Source organism: Glycine soja, chromosome 12, assembly GCF_004193775.1.
Source record: "Glycine soja cultivar W05 chromosome 12, ASM419377v2, whole genome shotgun sequence".
In the NCBI taxonomy this organism is placed as follows: domain Eukaryota; kingdom Viridiplantae; phylum Streptophyta; class Magnoliopsida; order Fabales; family Fabaceae; genus Glycine; species Glycine soja.
The window spans coordinates 18480315-18501090 of NC_041013.1; the positions used below are offsets into that span (position 1 = coordinate 18480315).

At 40.3% G+C, this 20776-nt stretch overlaps 1 protein-coding gene across 1 annotated transcript; it reads left to right on the forward strand.

Annotated features, from left to right (window-relative positions):
• The first annotated feature begins 12177 nt into the window (after positions 1-12177).
• On the forward strand, positions 12178-13974 carry LOC114378844. Its single transcript, XM_028337445.1, has one exon. The coding sequence runs from the start codon at positions 12178-12180 to the stop codon at positions 13972-13974; it is 1797 nt and encodes a 598-aa protein (XP_028193246.1).
• The last annotated feature ends 6802 nt before the right edge of the window (positions 13975-20776 follow it).

Here is a 20776-nt window from a genome sequence, read left to right on the forward strand (position 1 = left end):
TTTAAGGTAAATAAAATAAATATGTGGTTTTAGAAAATAAAAAGGATGTCGATATTTATTCATTTGATAGGGAGAAAATAGAGTTCATTTTTATAAAACAATAAAATAAAGAAAAATAGAGTAAATAATAGGCTCAATGTACCCTAAATATAAATAAAGATATATTAGATTAGTTTTTACATTAAGATATTAATATATGTTTCTATGCTCCCTCTTCCTCCCAAATTCCTTCTCTCTTCTTCCTCTTCCAAAACCATCTTTTTTTCCACATAGACTTCAAACTTGTCCCTGTAAAACTATGATCTTGGACTCATTAACTATTGGATTGTCCTAAAATTTGAATACCAGGTTCAAATCTCATTTTCACACATTCTCACCGTTGGGATTTGTAAACAATATCTGTAGAGAGAGAAAATCCCCTCGCATGAAGATAATGAAATTGAGGCTTCAATCTTTTATCCTTCACTCTAATGGTTGGAACTCTAGCAAAGCAACCAAAGGAAAAGCTTGAGGAATCTTAGGGAACCACTAGAGACACCGTTGTCACTACCGGACCACATGCACATGATCCTGCTTAGAGGTAAGAGATGAATTATTCATGGTTGGGGAGTAGTGTGAACATGTGTAGGGATCCTTAGAGGATCAATTGAGATGAGTTTTTGGGTATTTTTGAAATTTTGATTCTATCTTTACAACTATAACTTTGAATTGTATATAATTGACAAACCAATTGATGTCTTGATGTGAAATAGTTGTGAAATTAATGTGTTCTTTTGTTGAGTGTGAACCCTAGAAAATGATTTTTTTTCTAATTAGTATGAATTGATGAAATTAAGTAAGGAGAGATTTATCGTAAGAGGGACTGAGATATTGCTTTTGTATTTTTCCTTTTTTCGTGTTTTTTAGGATTTTTTATATATTGTTTGGAATTAATATTATAATTTGGAATTAGAATAGGCTAACAAAATGATATTCTCGATTATTGTTTTAGTTTTAATATTCAGTATGAGTTTATATATTGTTTCATATTGTTATTCTTAAAAATTGGTTTAAGTCTATTTAACTATAAGATTCTTTGAAAGTTTTAGTGAGTCATTGGTGTAGTTTTGTTTGATTATATTTTACTTTGTAAATTCACGATTAGAATATTTATGTATTTAATTATTTATATATTGTGTGTGTTTATATATGTAATACTATTTGTACATTATGAATTGTGATTGAGATTAAGTATAAGTGGCAAGTTGAGCACGTGTTAATTTATGAGATACACGTGAACATTTGATAGTGGATTATGACGTTGGGAGATGTTAAATTGTGGACATGGGATATGATTGTGAATAAGTGTGTGGTTAATACTTGATATGATATTACTTGTGTTTTGAGTTGTGAATTATACAATAGCAAGAGCCAAACACAAACAACACACAGGAAGTGAGTTATCACATTCTATCAGACCCGAATTTCGTCTGGGGACGATCATTTGCAAACATTTGGATTCTTGCCACTCGAATTAAGTTGCTTAACACCAGTTACCATGCAATCCGAAGGGTTTTTCAACATTTCAGGAAAGAATACAAAAAATACACAAAAAGGAGGGCAAAAGGGTCATTTTGGGGCTTTTTCAGACCCCTGGCTCGCCTAGGCTAGCCTCTAGCTTGCCTGGGCCACCAGAAAACTTGGGAGTGAAGTAACCAGCTCGCCTGGGAGAGCAAGGTTACTTCAGGTTGAAGTAACAACTCGCCTGGGCGAGCTGTTGTTCAACCTCCTCCTTTCATTTTCTATAAATAGGCATGAGGGGGTTGAAGTAAAGGACTAAGCTTGAAATATTGAGAGAATTTTGGTGAAATTAGTGAGAAGAAGGCGAAAGAAGAAGAAAAAATGAAGCCGACGCGCTTTCATGATCGATTCCTACATCGTTCTTCACCGTTTTTCATTCGTTCTTCGTTCATCGACCGATTAGTTTTTATTTTGAAGTTTTGAATTCACTCTATGCACCCTTAGAGGTCCTTTTTGTTGCTTTGTACATCTTCATCTTCATTCTTCTACCATCAGTGAACTCATTTCTTCGTGTAAAGCGAGTTTCAACCGATCGTTTGTGTTGTAATCTCACTTTATCATTGTGAAATAAAATTTTGACCGATCATTTGTGGATAATCTCACTTTATCATGGTAAAATAAAATTTCAACCAATCGTTTGTGTCGTAACCTCACTTTATCATTGTAACATAATGTTTGAACCAATCATTTACTTTGCAAGTCATCTTTTGATGATTTTGAAAGTAAATAAGTGAAACCAAAGTTAAAATCAACACATAACCAAGCTTTTATCCATAAAAAATTGCTTGAATCCATTCAAAGGTCCAACACCTTAACGGTTTATTTTACTTTTATCGGTTAAAATGAACCTTTCAAAAGTTTTAAATCAACCATACGCGTAACTTTCTTGCTTTTTAAGAACTACGTAGGTTTGAGTTCCTCATCGCACTTGAGGATACGTAGGAGAAAGGGCCATACTCTAGTCGACCCCAAAAGATAAAAACATAAAAAAGGGGGAAATAAATAAATATTGAAGTCATGATTTTGTACACTTGATTAAAGGCTACCGTCTCTTGTGACGGACGCGTGGGGTGCTAATACCTTCCCCGCATGTAAACAACTCCTGAACCTTTATCCTTAAAATTCGCAGACCCCATTTTTTATTTTTCTAACGTTTTCATTGAATAAACATTGGTGGCGACTCCCGCGCGTTTTCCTTTATTGGAAGACACACCCTTTATTTCACTCACCCTCCCGCCGAATGGTAGGTTGCGACAGTTGGCAACTCCACTATGGTATATTTTTAGAGAGTTAAGCATTTGATTTGTGTGCAATATTTATCATGACTTCCTCTTTGTTTTGTTTCCCCTTCTTTCTTGTATGTTCTTGTATTCATATAACTCTTTCGATGCTTTTGTGTTCGGTGTGGTTGTTTACTTATCATATGCATGTTTATAAATATTTGTTCATGCACACATGGCACCTACACTTTTTCAGACGCAGTGAGTTTGTAGGGCCCTATATTTGGGTCCATGGGAACATAGGAAGTGGAGGTTGATCTATGGTCATATTGAGTCTCTGACTCACTTGATGATAGTGAAACCTCATCTAGAGTTTTTCTCTTTGATGATACATTGTCACTAGTAGTCCCTACTGCCACAATGTTTTATATCAAAGAGGATGATATCTTTAGAAACCTTTGAAAATTATGTGCAACCACCTTGAGGGTTATCACTGAGTAGAAAACTTTTAGCCCCCTCCCATTAGGTTCCTAAAATAGGGGCACATAGCAAACATGCAGTGTTTTGTTTCCTTGATATTGCCATGCATATCTTTATGGTATCATGATTGTGTGCGTCTTTCTTGTGCTTGCCATGCTGTTGTGTCATTTCGGCATTAATTGATTACGTTACCATACTCGTTCGTCCAGTATGTTTCTCTTTGTGCTATCAACTACATGCTCTCATGCATGTATACCCATACTGTTTTGTCACTCGTGTATTGCATTTGTCTCGGCCTTTTGTCACGGGAAGTCGAAAGGTCGGCATCACCTTCTTAAATGCATGCATCGGGCACCATGGTAATGACTGCGAATGAACCATGATGCTGATGCAATCCTACCCCCCAAGGGCATTGGATAGAAGACTCCAAGAAAATTGGGCCAAAGATGCAAGAGAAAACCCTAGGGTTCCCATGAGCCTTAGGGTAGATTTCGGGCCCATGGGCTAAGTATGAGCCAACTTATCATTATACATATTAGATTAAGGTTTCATTATTTTTGGGCCTTGTATTTAGGGCTCCATAATGTAGGTAAGGTACCCTAGAAATGTAGGATTTTTTAGCCCTTGTATTTTAGGGCATCTAGACTAGTTTTTGTATTAAGGGTAGTTTTGTAATTTCACATGCATTAAGTGAATATTTGATGTGTGTGTTGGAAAATAAATTTAATTGAATTGGGAGAAGCCCAATCCAATTAAATTTTAGAGGGGGAGGTGAGCATTTGCTTGCTACACCCCATTGCCACATCATATAGTCACACTTTGTGCATGTCCTTCATGCTTTACATGCCTCATGCCACCTAAGCATACTTATTGGAGAATTTTGGACTTGATCTTGAATTAGTGGGCTGAACCATAGCTAAAATTCACTAATATTAATTAGTGAAATTTTGGCTCCAAAATTTGGCTCCACAAATTCAATTTCAAATTCAAGTAAAATTTGAATAGAAATTCAAATTTCTCTCCAATTTTGAGTGACACTTAGGCTATAAATAGAGGCCTTGTGTGTGCATTTTTTTGGAACTTTGATCATTTGAAAATTAAACTTCAGATTTCAGAGCTCTTTTAGAGCACAAAATTTCATGCTCTTCTATTCCTCTCCCTTCATTCATCTCCTTCTTCCTCCAAGCTCTTATCCATGGCCTTCTATGGTGGTGAGCTTCTTCTAGACTCATCTTCTCCTTGAAGTGGCGTCTCCTCTCTCTCTTCCTTCTCCATTCCGCTACCATCCATCTTCCATTAAGCAAAGGAATCCATTAATGAAGAAGATCCTAGGCCTACAAGCTCTAATGGAGCTTATATCAGATGCCCAATGCATTGTGGGTAAAAAGAGATGGTCTTTCGGGCTTCTGTGTCTGTAAATAAATTTCATTTTTTGTCATGCATAGCATAAACATTCCCTCATGCATTCATCATATTTCCTCCATGATAGGGTGTCGAAGTATTGCTCAACGAAGTTTTTTTTTTCATTCTAGCAAACATGGGATTGAACCAAGCACTCTCTTTTAAGAAAAGGTTCTATCATGTCATAATCAAGAGCCTAGAAGTAGCTAGTTTGCAAGAGCTAGGGCAGCGAATGAATCTACTTCAACGTCAAACCTTTCGCAAGACATATGAAAAGATCTGGGATTTTGCTATGATAGAAGTGTTTGTTAAAGCCATTGCATCCCTCGCTCAATATTATGACCGGTCGCTAAGGTGCTTCACGTTTGGGGACTTTCAGTTAGTACCAATCTTAGAAGAGTTTGAAGGGATCTTGGGATGCCCACTAGGAGGAAAGAAGCCGTATTTGTTTTCTGGGTTATACCCCTCCATGAAAAGAGTAGCAAAGGTGGTCAAAATCTCGGCGCAAGAATTGGACCGAGTGAAACAAAATAGAAATGGGGTGGTTGGGATACCAAAGAAGCACTTAGAAGAGAAAGCGAAAGCTTTGGTGGATCAAGGATAGTGGACTTCATTCATTGACGTTTTGGCACTTTTGGTGTTTGGGATCGTCCTCTTTCCAAATGCAGATGGGCTAGTGGACCTAGCAGCAATCGATGCTTTTCTTGCTTATCACCATAGCAAGGAAAGTTCGGTCGTCACTGTTTTGGCCGATGCTTATGATAGGTTTGACTAGAGATGCAAGAAGAGTAGCGCGAGAATTGTTTGTTGCACGCTCTCACTTTATGTATGGCTGGTCTCCCACTCTTTCCGTCATGAAAGTAGTCTCGTTTGTCACCTACAAGGTCACCACATGTGTGCCGAGAAAGGGAAAGCAAATTGGGAGAAGCTCTTGGCTGGCATGGTAGGGGCATCCGTTAATTGGTTCCCCCGATGGAAGGAAGGAAGGGCTAGAGTTTTGTCTTCATGTGAAGGGTTCCCAAACATTCCCTTGATGGGAATGAGGGATTGTATTAGTTATAATCATGTACTTGCCACAAGACAACTAGGCTATCCTATGAGAGGGGCACCATTGAAAGAGAGTATCGCGCCTTTCAATGCATGAGGCTTTAGTGACCCCAATGAAAAAATGCTTGAAAATATTTGAAAAGCATGGAATGCGGTGCAAAGAAAGGATAAAGAGCTTAGAGGAAGCGGCAATAGTGTTATTGGTGGATATCATCAATGGTTGAAGGCTCAGACGCAAAGGCTAACTTTGCTCCCGAAGCTAAAGATTTCAAGTGGTAAAGAAGCCGAAGTCCTAGAGGAGAGCAAAGAAGTGCAAGCCTTGAAAGTGGAACATGAAAGAACATGAATGGTCAAGGAAAAGTTCAAGACGACAGCCATCAGGGCCAGGAAAGAGTATGACAAGCTGAGGGACGTCAACGTGGCCATAGCCGAAGCATTAAAATGAGAAATAAAGAGGGCTTGAAAAGGAGAATAGGGCCGAAACAAGTTCTGAGGGGCTTTATGAGGCAGCAACAGCAAACTCAAGCTTCGGAGGGCCGAAAGGGACGAGTCGAGGGTGAAAAGTATGATATTAGATGACAAGTTGAAGGCTTGTCAAAGGTTGAAGAGGAGCTTGACCGAACAAATGAGTAGGACGGAAGAAAACATGTGGACAATCATCGATTAGTATAAAGAGAAGCTAAATCTAACTGCTAGCGACGAGCAAAGACTAGAGGATGAGCATGCAAAAGTATCGCCTCTGCAAGCAAAAAAGGAAGTAAGTGAGAGAGTGATAGATTCATTACATATAGAAGCTTTGATGTGGATGGATAGGTTCACTTTCACTTTGAATGGAAGTCAAGAGCTTCCAAGACTGTTAGCCAAAGCAAAGGCAATGGCGGACGTGTACTCAGCTCCCGAGGAAGTTCATGGGCTTTTCGATTATTGTCAGCATATGATCGAGTTGATGTCCCATATAATTAGGAACTGCTGATGCATTTGTATTTATGCTTTGACTTTGACAAGATAAACAATATTGTCTCTTAAGGAAAATGAGATTTGATTCAAACCTATGTCTTTGCTAAAATTTTTGTATGGGTCCAATACTTTGACAACTTGTCATTGTCATGCATTCATGTTTATTTCATTGTCGCATTACTCATTGCATTTTGTTCTTTTAGCAGTTATAGTCGAGTAAACACCATAACCAAAAAAGACAAACACACTTTACGACACCCCTATCGAACCCGTTCCAAAACTAAAATCATGGATGAGATAGAAGAAGTGCAAGAGAAAATAAAGGCCGATATGAAGGCCATGAAGGATCAAATGACCTCCATGATTAAGTATGAAACAAATGATGGAGAACAATGTGGCCACAGTTGCCACCACCAGCGTCGCTGTTGAGGCGGATCTGACCCACCCATCCGCCATAAACCAAGCGAAACAACTAATCTCGGACATGGTAGGTAAGGGAGGAAAGGTGTTAGGCAGCACGGGCGGTCCTCACATGGGGCAAAATAGGAAGGATTTCCTATATGGCTTACCCCTCAACTATACACCACCCAACGTAGTGTACATGCCCAACAAGAATGCTAACCACTTCGTTCCCATTGAAGGCTAGCAACCCCAGTTGGGGCGTACACCCTTTGCTCAGCCTTTGGAGGAAGCCCGTGAGGAGCCTCGGGATAGTGCTCTGGGTGACTTCGAACCATACTGTATGTTCGCTATTGAGGGACCGACATGTAGTGGTATACTTGAGCCCAATGCCATAGGGACTCCTCAACACCACCTCTGCAACCTCTACACTTCTCAATGGGGAGACTGCCTCCGGCTATGGAAGGAAAGGAGAAATTGGATCTCATTGAGGAGAGGCTAAGGGTCATCGAAGGGATTGGTGATTACACATTTTCCGACATGATGTAGTTATGTTTAGTGCCTGACATTGTCGTCCCCCCGAAGTTTAAAGTGCCAGATTTTGATAAGTACAAGGGGACTACTTGTCCTAAGAACCACCTAAAATTGTACTTTTGGAAGATGGGGGCATACTCCAGGGATGAGAATCTCTTAATGCATTTTTTTCCAAGAGAGCTTGGTCGGAGTGGCGATCACTTGGTACACCAACTTGGAAGCTTCTCGGATCCGTTCTTGGAAGGATTTGATGGTTGTCTTCATTAGGCAGTATCAATATAACATTGACATGGCTCTTGACATAACCCAATTGCAAAATATGAGCAAGAGGGAGCAAGAGTTCTTTAAAGAGTATGCCTAGAGGTGGAGGGACCTGGCAGCACAAGTGGCGCCCTATGATGGAAAGAGAAATGATAACCATGATAGTGGACACACTGCTAGTTTTCTATTATGAAAAAATGGTTGGTTACATGCCCTCTGGCTTTGCAGATTTGGTATTTGCGGGTGAGAGGATTGAGGTAGGCTTGAGAAGGGGAAAGTTTGATTATGCTGCTCCCGCCAGCACAAGCAATAAAGATTTGGAGCAAGCGAGGCCAAGAAGAAGGAAGGAGACACCTATGTTGTAACTTCAACTCCTAGATGGCCTAAACCCAAGCAAACCCCTCACAACCCCACTTACCAATATTCCCCACACCCACCAAGCTTCTCGGCTAATGTTGGAAACACTCCCAATCAAACAAAGGTTGCCTGCTCAACCATAAAGGTCTCCCACACAAAACTCATTTCCCGTACAATCTTGTCCTGCCGCCAACTCCAATCCCAGCACAAGCGCCAATCCGGGAAGGAATTTTCCAGTGAAGAAGCTTGTGGAATTCACCTCGATCCCGATGCCATATGCTGACCTGCTACCATCCTTGATCACCAACCAGATGGCAGTGGTGAATCCTTTAGAAGTTCTACCAGTCTCCCTTCCCTCGATGGTACAACCCCAATGCAACTTGTACCTATCATGAGGGTGTCCCGGGGCATTTAATAGAGCAATGTGTGGCTATCAAACACAAGGTTTAGAGTTTGATTGATGTGAGGCAGTTGACTTTTCAAGAGGACAACCTAAATGTAAGGATGAATCCTCTTGTCAGTCATAGGGGATCGACGGTTAATGCAATGGAGGAATATGAACCTCGGGGGTCGAAGCGGATGGAAGATGTGTTAACCTCTAGGAGTTTCATATTGGAAGCGCTGTGAGAAGCAGACATGATTTGCCTTGACGGGGACAAGGGAGACTCTTGTTTGATACATCCGAGGGCATTGCAGGATGTAGAGGCATGCTCGGTGGCAGAAGAGCTGCTATATGGAATTATGGACAAAGGCCTAATTGAGGTTTGTGGTGCAAGAAATTGGGTAAGAGATGTGTGCATGCATTTGGTTGAGAAAAGCCTGAGCAAACCCAAGACATTAGTGATCCACTTCACCATGGATGTTGCCACACAAAAGCCCTGAGGTTTCCAACCTATCCCAATTGAGAAACCTGTGTCATTCCCCTACAAGAGCGACAAGGCAGTGCAATGGAGATACGCCACACAGGGACCTGACGAAAGGAAAGATGCATTTGTCGTGCATGTTAAAGATAACCTATCCTCCGCTAAGGTCACAAACATCTTTGGCACGAGCAGCATGACTCATCGCAGGTGGATCTTTGCAGCACCTGAGCCACCAGTGTGATCCAAGGACCCAAAGGAGAAGGCAAAGGCAAGGAAAAAGACGACTTCAACAAAAAGGGAATATGCACTAGAAAAGTAACCAAGTTCTTGCGTATCATCCAGCATAGCGAGTTCAAGGTAATTGAACACCTAAATAAGACCCCGGCTAGGATCTCCCTATTGGGACTACTTATGAACTCTGAGCTTCATCGGGCGTTATTGGTCAAGATTTTGAACGAAGCCCACGTAGCCCAAGACATATTTATGGAGGTTTTTAGGGGCATAATCAACAATATCAAAACCAACAATTACCTCACATTCACCGATGAAGAAATACCCGTTGAGGGCCAGGGGCACAACAGAGTCTTGCACATATCCGTCAAATGTTTGGACCATATAATGGCCAAAGTACTTATTGACAACGACTCTTCTCTCAATGTCATGACCAAGGCTACTTTGGACAAGTTTCCTCTTAATGCCTCACACCTAAGGCCAAGCTCCATGGTGGTGCGGGCCGGGCTTTTCACGGCAATCGCCGAGACGTAAGGGGGGAAATTGATCTCCCAATTCAAATCGGACCCCACCTATGCCAAATTACCTTCCTAGTGATGGACATAAATCTTGCCTACAACTGCTTACTAGGTCGGCCTTGGATTCATTCGGTTGGGGTGGTCCCTTCATCATTACACCAAAATTTGAAATTTATGGTGGAAGGGCAATTAATTATAGTCTCAGGAGAAGAAGACATTCTTGTGAGTTGTCCTTCTTCTACGCCTTATGTGGAGGCCACGAAGGAGTCCTTGGAAATGTCCTTTCAAGCATTGGAAGTGGTGAGCAATGCTTACATGAAATCTCCCCCGGTATAACCACGCCCATCTGAGGCTGCATTGGTGGTAGCTTGGGTGATGTTGGGACATAGATAGGAGCCTAGAATGGGTTTGGGTCAGAGCAGCAATGGCGTGGCGAGTTTGGTAGAGTTCATAGGGAACCACGAAAGGTTTGGATTGGGATATGAGCCTACGCACGCCAACGTGAGGAGGATTTCCTTATAAAGGAGGGGAAGAAGTATGGGACAACTGCAAGGACTGCAAATGAAAGGGGTTCCCTTGTGCCACATCAATGAAAGCTTTGTCAGCATGGGTTGGATGTGTGAGGGATGGGTCTCCATTATACACAAGGAAACCCCTCAAGAGCAACCAAATTGGGTACGGTCGTGTCCTCCAGAGTTCTAATTGGGGAACTGGCAAATCATCAAACAACCCAAAATTTTTGTGGCAAACTCCATGTAATTCGTTAGTTCTAACCCTACTGTTGGGCCTAGGCTTAAAGGTTTCCTCCCTGTTTGGGCATGTCTTTTGTTACCCCGAAATTATAAATATACAATCCTTCTTCATTTGTTCTTGCACTTTCATCTATTTTCATTCTTCTGCATATTTATGTTTGTTGCGATTAAATGGTATAGACCTAACAATGAGTCCTATGAAGGTAGTGATAACAAGGACCCAGACGTTGATTTTGAACAACTGGTAAATCAAGTTGAGGAAGGGGAAGACGATGATTGGGGGCTTCCTCCACAACTAAAAGATTGGTTGAACAAGAAGGCAAGGAAGTAAAGCCACACTAAGAAGAGATGGAGATCATAAACTTAGGTGTTGTCAAAGAAAGAAAAGAGGTCAAGGTTGGCACAAGCATGTCCGCACATATCTGGGATGAATTGGTGGCTCTGCTACAAGACTACCAAGACATTTTTGCTTGGTCATACCAAGATATGCCCTACTTGAGTCCCAATATTGTTCAACATAGATTACCTTTGAATCCTGGGTGTTCCTCGGTAAAGCAGAGGTTGAGGAGGATGAAGCCCGAGATGTCCTTAAAGATAAAAAAAAGAGGTGAAAAAGGAATTTGACGCTGGCTTCTTGGCTATGGCTCGATACCCGGAATGGGTCGCCAACATCGTGCTAGTCCCTAAGAAGGATAGGAAGGTGCAAATATGCGTGAACTACCGAGATCTAAATCGAGCCAGTCCAAAGGATAACTTTCCTTTACCGCACATCGATATCCTCGTAGATAACACGACTAATTTTGCCCTATTTTCTTTCATGGACGGGTTCTCGGGCTATAACCAAATAAAGATGGCACCGGAGGACATGAAAAAAGATTATCTTTGTCACCTTATGGGGAACATTCTGCTACAAAGTGATGTCCTTTGGGCTTAAGAATGCTGGGGCAACTTACCAATGGGCTATGGTAGTAGCATTATTCCATGACATGATGCGCAAATAAATTGAGGTCTACGTGGATGATATGATGGCCAAGTCAAAGACCGAGGAGGAACACCTTGTTAACTTATGGAAGTTGTTCAAGATGTTGTGTAAGTACCGATTAAGGTTGAATCCAGCAAAGTGCACTTTTAGGGTCAAGTCGGGAAACTTGCTCGGTTTAATCATAAGCCATAAATGGATAGAGGTGGACCCAAACAAGGTGAAAGCCATCCTCGAAATGCCCAAGCCACGTACCGAGAAGCAGGTCTGAGGCTTCCTAGGACGTCTGAACTACATAGCGAGGTTCATATCACAACTAATTGCTACTTGTGAGCCTCTCTTCAAGCTATTGCATAAGAACCAGTCAGTCCAATAGGACGATGACTGCCAGGTGGCATTCGGAAGGATTAAGCAATGCCTCATGAGTCGATGGGGTGTATGTTGGGGCAGCATGACGAGTCCGAAAAGAGGGAACAGGCCATCTATTATTTAAGCAAGAAGTTCACGGCATGTGAAATGAACTTCTCTTTGCTCGAAAGGACATGTTGTGCCCTGATGTGGGCAGCCCACCGTCTAAGGCAGTACATGCTGAACTACACCACTTGGTTGGTGTCCAAGATGGACCCAGTTAAGTACATATTTGGAAAACCCACTCTCATTAGATGCATCGCTCAGTGCCAGGTTTTGCTGTCAGAATTTGACATTGTTTATGTCACTCAAAAGGCAATAAAGGGGAGTGTCTTGGCAGATTACCTGGCTCAACAGGCTATCAACGACTACCAACCTATGCATCCAGAATTTCCGTATGAAGACATCATGACCTTGTTTGAGGAGGAGGTAGAGAACAAAGATAGGGACAAATGGATTGTGCGGTTTGACGGCGTGTCTAACACACTAGGCCATGGAGTTGGGGCAGTTTTGGTTACCCCCGACGATCAATGTATACCCTTCATGGCTAGATTAAGTTTTGACTGCACGAACAAGATGATTGAGTACGAGGCGTGCACCCTTGGGATCCAAGCGACAATTGACTTCAAGGTCAAGTCGCTCAAGGTATATGTGGACTCATCCTTGGTAATCCACCAGTTGAGGGGAGAATGGGAGACCAGGGATCATAAGTTGATACCTTACCGGCCTTACATCAGAAAACTAATAGAGTACTTCAAGGATGTATACTTTCACCATATTCCTAGAGAGGAGAACCAGATGGCCGATGCCCTTGCCACTCTGGCGTCCATGTTCCAATTGACCCTGCCTGGGGATTTTTTGTACATCGAGTTTAGATGTCGCGGCAAGCTTGCACATTGCTGTTTGGTAGAAGTGCAGCAAGATGGTAAGTCTTGGTACTTCGATATCAAGCGATATATTGAAGACAAGGAATACCCACAGGAGGTCTCCGAAAACGACAAGAGAATGTTGCAGAGGTTGGTAGTCGGCTTTTTCCTAAGTGGAAATATCCTATACAAGAGGAACCATGATACGGTTTTGCTCCGGTGTGTGGATGCCAGGGAGGCTGAGCAGATGCTAGTGGAAGTGCATGAGGGATCCTTTGGAACACCTGCCAACGGACATGCCATGGAACGAAAGATGTTGAGAGATGGGTATTACTGGCTCATTATGGAAAACAATTGTTGCATCCATGTGAGAAAGTGCCACAAGTGTCAGGTCTTGGCCGATAATGTCAATGCTCCACCTGAACCTTTGAATGTCTTAGCAGCGCCTTGGCCGTTCCCTGTGTGGGGCATAGACGTGATTGGAGCTATTGACCCCAAAGCTTCGAATGGACATCGCTTCATTTTGGTCGCCATTCACTACTTCACCAAATGCATTGAAATGGCTTCGTACACCAGTGTGACTAGGAGTATGGTGGTTAGCTTTATCAAAAAAGAGATAATTTTCCGGTATGGATTGCCCAGGAAGATTATCATTGATAACGCCACCAATTTGAACAATAAAATGATGAACGAAATGTGTGAGGATTTCAAAATCCAACACCATAATTCTATGCCTTACAAGCCCAAGATGAATGGGGCAGTTGAGGCTGCTAATAAGAACATCAAGAAAATAGTTCAGAAGATGAACATGTCATACAAGGATTGGCACGAGATGCTCCCTTTTGCACTGCATGGTTATCGAACCTCGATGCACACATCAACTGGGGCAACCCCTTTCTATTTGGTATATGGGATGAAGGTTGTGCTTCCGTTTGAAGTGGAGGTTCCCTCTTTGAGGATTCTAGCCGAATTAGGGTTGGAGGAGTCGGAATGGGCCCAAACTCGCTTTGATCAATTGAATCTTATAGAAGGTAAGAGGTTGGCTGCCATGAGCCATGGACTACTGTATCAACACCGAGTAAAGAGTGCTTTTGACAAGAAGATGCACCCATGCAAGTTCAGCGAGGGGGATCTCGTCTAGAAGAAAGTGTCCCAAGCTCAAAAGAACCACAGGGGGAAGTGGGTTCCAAATTATAAGGGACCTTTTGTTATGAAGAAGGCACTTTCGGGAGGAGCTTTGTTGCTTGCCAACATGGAAGATGAAGAATTGCCTTCACCCATGAATTCCGACATTGCTAGAGGATATTATGCATAGTACCTAGGGCAACTAAAAGGTTCAGTACATGATTGCTCTCGAAGGACCAATTGGGATCTCCAAAGTCTTAAAATCCTTTGTAAACCATGATCGCAACATTAATAAATATTGGATTAATGATTTGCATCTTAACTTCCTGTGTTGTGTCTTTTACTTCTTAAGAACATACATTGTCGATGTTGCCCACTGAATCTGGAGCCATTTGGCTCAATCAACAAGGTGCCATAAGCATTTAAGTAAAATTGAACACGATAACACCTGTTTAATTGTTGCACTTAAACATCCAAATCATAAGCATGCATGCATTCGCATCTTGTCATCCTGTGGATCGGAGGATGAATAAAGGGTCATTTTGAGTGAAGGTCAATACCACACCAAAATTGAGACAAGGGTAAGTGAAAGGTAATGAAGGCATTTTGCGGTGTTGTTTCACATTTGTTGCATGATACCATTTCCTTTGTTCAAATCTTAGGGGAAGGTACGAGTAGGTGCCAGGCCCATGATCAATTAATCATCATCCCGCGTCCGTCTCAAAATGTTAAAGAAGCGCACCTAGGAGGACGCCTAGTACCTCTAATTTTTGCTCTCTAAAATTCCTGCTTTTATTTATTTGTTTGTTTTCTTGAATTATATCTGGATTCACCTAAGTTTATTTACAATTGTAGGAGTTTAAAAATATAAACATAACAAGGAATAGTCCAAAAATTTGCAAAGGGTTTTTGCAAAAAGAGAAAAAAATAATTAAATTAGTTGGCCTAAGTGAGCTGAGCTGGCCTGGACGAGCATGTCTGACGCTAGAAGTTAAAAAAAGGCGGGTGAAGCCAGTTTTCACCCCATTTCTCCTTCAAAGCTCAAAAACACCAAGTGTTCATGGGATTTTTGAATTCAGCAGCCCCAAGCCACCATTTTTGCGTTTTTGCTTTCATTTTTGCATTTTTGTTCATCCCCTTAGTTGTCTATTTTTTGCAAATTTCGTGAGACAAGTTATGTGTGAATCCCTACTTTGTTTGCTTGATTTGGGGGCTGTATGCGATGTCTATAGTCTTGGATTCTGGTATGAATTGCCATGTCACATTGTCCCCATTCCTCATTTTTTTCATGCTTGTACATGCGCCCACCAACAGTTTGGTGAAATGCCTCAATGACCTTTTCATGTCATATTGTGAAATTTGAGTTGCAGAATGAATTGGTGCATGTATGGTTGTCATTTGGAAGGTGTGGGCAGTTTTAGTTGTTAGAATAAAATGCCACAAGCATGACGTAGGCATAGGAATCTAAGTTTTGTCTTGGATGCTAAAAAAGCATGAATTACATGAATATAAGACCATGTTTGTTTGGATTTTAGACTAATATTCGGACTGGCTACACTAGGATAGACACCTTGCATCTAGGTAGTTAAAATGCTTTTTAAAAAAATGTAGGTCCTAAAATAGTGCATGCACCAACGTATGATTGTTTTCTAATTACACATTGACACTTGCATTGGGTGGAAAGAAATATACGCCATTCAAGTTTGTTTGGATTTTTGTGGTGTTTGAGATAAATGAAATGATGATTGGTATTTCATGAAAACTAACTTTTTGAATGTGTCCTCGCAGGGAATGGCCCCAAAGAAGCTTTTGTCTAAGAAGGCAAGGAAAGATGCCGTTGGAGAAGGTTCCAGTGCAGCCCCACAAGTGGACGTGGAGTTCGGCGGACATAGATTCGAAGTGAGGAACACCAGTGCCGTTTTGAGGCAATTAAGGGTTGGTCATTCCTCAAGGAAAAACGGGTCTAGTTAAGGGAAGGAGAGTATGCCGAATTCCAGGAGGCAATGGACTCAACTTACGACACCCATGGCTAAGTATGATCTAGAACTAGTCATGGAGTTCTATGCCAATGTGTGGCCCACGAAGGAGGGAGTTAGAGACAAGCGCTCCTGGGTGAGGGGCCAATGGATCCCCTTTGATGAGGATGCCATTAATCAATTCTTCGAGCATCCATTGGTCTTGGAGGATGACCAACATTGTGAATTCAGTTAGAGAAAGAGCCAGGCCTTGGGATTTGACAAGGAGGCCATCAGCCAACAATTGTGTGTCATAGGGCAGGACTTTGCCCAGAGCGTAGTAGGGAGACGGGTGTGGATCATGCCTACTAGCATGACCACCTTGTCGCAGATTTGGATGACATTGTTGCTCAGCAACATTCTCCCCAGCAACCATAATTCCGACCTCCCCCTGCCGATGTGCCGGCTAGTCCATGCCATCCTGACCTAGGGGAGTGTCCATGTGGCCCAGTTGATCTCAGACGCTATATATCAATTTTCAAGGATCACACCTCCTAGATACCCAGTGGACTTAGAGAAGTCCAATAGGGCACTTGGGTTTCCAGCTTTGATCATAGGCCTTTGCCAATTCTATGGAGTGTCGGTCACTCCCACCAAGCTTATCCGACCTCCCATTAACAGGGCCTTCATAGAGAAATATTGCATGCGCAGACAGGAATAGCATGAAGGTCAGGCACAACAGTAGGAGGAGGAGGACTAGCAGCAGCCATCTGCGGATGCGCTGCCACCACCTCTACGGCAACCACCGTTCCTGGAGACCATCTTCACTCACCTGTAGAGGATACGGCTCCAGATTCACACATACATGCAGCATGTGACTGGCCAGCAGGCGGCTAATCACAGGGGTCAGGTGCAGTGGAATGAGAGCTTCTACCGATACACCCTGCACCAGCAGAGCCAGGACCCCAGTCCCTTCCCATGGCCTACCCCCGAGCAGTTCAGGGCCACAGTGGCATGGCCTGGAGATGAGCCCGATTTTCAAACAGAGGCAGGACCCATAGAGGCCTCCGAAGATGAGGATGGAGCTCAGGAGGATGATGATATGACTAATGTGCTTAAGTACTTCATGTGAGGAAGTAGAGTTGCTAGCCAAGGTCGCCTGCAAAATTGTGATTTCGTCTTTATTTTGTTATTGCTTTTAGTTTTTATTTGTTATCTCATTTCAATAGAACTAGACTCTATGTTATTGCTTTCAATTTTTATTTTTTTATCTCATTTCGATAGAACTGGACTCTATGTTATTGCTTTCAGTTTTTAGTTATCTCATTGTGATGAACTTTACCGCTTCCAGTGTATTGTCGTACTATTGCATTGTGATGGTTTGTCTGAATCAAGGAAACTAAGAAAACAAAATGTATAGGGCCTTGTGTATTGGTTTCTTTTCATTCACACACCTTTTGTTTCTTTGATAAAGTGTAATCTCAGGTAACAACTTTGCCTAGGCTATAAACCTTTTCTATATAAAAACTAAGAAAGAAAACTAAAAAAGCCAATACGCTTTTGAAAAAAATATGATGACAACCGGTTTTCTTTGGAAAATTCATGGATCAAAACACAAAAAGGTTTTTGAAAAAGGAAATGTGCACTTAAAGGGTGAACACAATGAACGATTTTCCCGAAGGCAGAAATGGACTCAGATATGTGTGTGGCTTGATAAAAGAGCAATTTTTGAAACACTAGTTTGATTTGGATGGGTAAAAACAAACCCTAATTAGTGTTTACATGGCCACAAAAGCCTTAAGTTTGACTCTCCAGATGGATGTATGCTATGATTAATTTTGCATAAATTTCTAATTATCATAATATGCATTTTCATGGAAATGATTGGGGCATTCCCTTATTCCAGAGCCATTTGCCAAACAGATATCCGACATGAATCATGTCCTGCCATTCGTGGGCCTTTTAATCCAAACATCAACTTTTTGGCCATGACCTCGACCTAGGACGTAAATTTCCCACCTTACCCTAGGAAGAAAGAACTGGAAGATCTTCCAAGAGAAGCTTATTTTACCTTGGGTTAGAGATGTGCATTAAAGAAAAAAGAAAAGAAAAAAGAAAAAAAAGGAAAATAAAAGAAAAAGAAAGTATCAATCAAAGATTGAAGAGAAACAAAGGAAAATAGAAAGAAAAAAAAAGAGGAAAAGGGTTCTTTGGACCAAACAATGTCTAGAATTGCCAAAAGAGAAAAATATAAAAGAGAACCAATAATAACGTGGTTAAAACTTGGGGGGGGGGGTTAAGCAATCACCTGCTTTAGTTACAAACCGAATCTATGTCTTTTTTGTTCCATGTCGAACCAAAGAGAAAAGGAAACAGAAAAGGGAAAGGCCAGAACACCCAAAGCCAAATTTCCTACCAAAATCCAACCTCATAAAGCCCTATTGATTCATGATGATTGCACGTATTATCTTTGATTTGATTGGAATTAGGATGAAACACTTGCCGATGTGAGATTTTATGCACCTTGAGCGGTTTTCCTCTATTCAGTTGGACCCAGGTTTCTTCTAATGCTCTTTTAGAAACGGAATACTGATGTCTTAAATCAAGTTTTTGGTTATGAGAAATTCTATCTGCATGCTTTCATTCCCCAGTAGTCATATTATTTTTCTTCAAAAATATATGTTGTTCTTGTGACACCCTCTACTGGGGAAGAAAATCATACATAATTTATTTAGAAGTTTTTAAACACATAATAATAAAGGGGAAGAAAATCATGCAGATTTAAAAAAAAACACATTTACTTTAAACCAATTCAAAAAGATAAAAGGTTCACATCCACTTAGTGAAAACATAGTAGAAATTATTCAAATAAAATATAAAATTATCCCGACTGAAAACAAGGACGTTCATTTTGAATAAATAAAAAAACTAAAACAGAAACCATAACACAATTATATCATTCACGGAAATTATAACAGGTGAAGTAAAATCCTATGCCCCTATGTCACATTTATCAGAGCATATCCCTATCACATACTAAGTCTCTCCATCTCCAACATGGAACTCATCATATGATGGCTCACTTGAAACAAAATGACAATCAGCCCAAACACAAACACACACCGGGAGTGAGTTATCACATTTCTAAATAAAATACAGATAAATAAAACATAATAAAAATACATTATACAACTATTTATAATATAACTCAACTTAATTTGATTCACGTTATTTCAACACTTTATCATTTAAATTTCATATTTCAGTCACCCTACACATTATTCATGAATCACCCACTCAATCAAGGCATAACAACACTCACTAATTTGATAATAAACAATTCACATGCGTTATACAACAATTATACTAAGACTCAAGCCTATATGCAATGTGGTACCATGTAAGTGAAAAATCATACTAGGGTGCTAAGGAGTACATAACAAGACACACCACACAATGGGTACGTTAGGTCACTCTTACTAAGTAAAATCATAAGGTGACTAGTCAGGGTTACTTTATTTTGCGAGAATGCTACAAACACATGGGATCAACATGGGCTTAAAGGAGCACTCAAACCAAGTATCTTTACCCCCAAGGCCTAGACTCTGAAGAATCTGTTTGGGCCTCACTTTCCTGATTCAGGTCCAACCCCTAAAATAATTTTTTTTTGCACACAGACACTATTCATGAATTATATAATACCCACGACCTCACACTTATATTTCAAACATATTTAACAAGTTGTGCTACATTTTAACATTTCAGGATTCTAACTAGGAATCCCCACACTTTTCCTTTAACACTGCGCATAAAAATTTTCTCTAGGTAAACACTAGTCGGGTAACTGTATAACTCATAACTCACAAGACAAGTAATATCACTACAAATATCAATCACACACATTCACAACCATATCTCATGTCTACAATTTAACATTTCACAATTTAACTAATTACAAAATATACTTAACAATTAAATAAAATGTATAATAATAATAACATAACACCTCTAACTTCAAGACTAATAAACCAATATATATAACATATCACTGTAGAATTATATGTAATACTATATATATATATATAATTAATAATAACAATAATCATAAACATATCATTAATTAAGTACATATTATATATATATATTAATATAAAATAATCACAAAAATATCAACATATCATTAAATAAATACAATATATATATATATATATATATATATATATATATATATATATAACAAATAAAAAAAATTATATAGTTATATTGATTTTTATATGAAAAACATGTATACCTATATTCTAAACATATTTCAACTAAGTCACCAACATCAAGAAAATGCCTAATTACAATATAAATAAAGCTTTAGTTAATTTCTTCAAATTATTTTAGTCAATTCAATTATCCAATAACAACTACATAGTATAACAAAATCACTACCACACAATTTTTATGCTCCTTATAAAGAATCCTAATGCCTAAGGTGCACACTCAACACAAGAACACATCAATTTTACAACAAATTCACATCAGAATACCAATTGGTCCATCAAACACACTTAATCCGTGATTAAAACAAAACAAAACATAATTGAACTTCATAAACATAACAAAATAACCCAAAAATTGATCTTCTAGAAATCTCTACACATGTTCATTCTAATCCCCAAGCATGAGTAACTCATCCTTTACCTCGATGTAGTCGTTCAAGCGTTCTCCATTAGCAATTGTGGCATTTCTAGTGCTCTCTAGAGCTCCTCCTCGGGTTGCTCTATTAGGGTTCTTGTGCGTCAGAAGAAGAAAAAAGAACATATTGTTTTTGTAAAAATTCCTCTAGGTTAAAAGTTAGTTTATATAGTGGGGAAA

Coding starts and splice junctions, on each gene's coding strand:
- LOC114378844 (XM_028337445.1), top strand. CDS start 12,178: ATGGACCCAGTTAAGTACATATTTGGAAAACCCACTCTCATTAGATGC.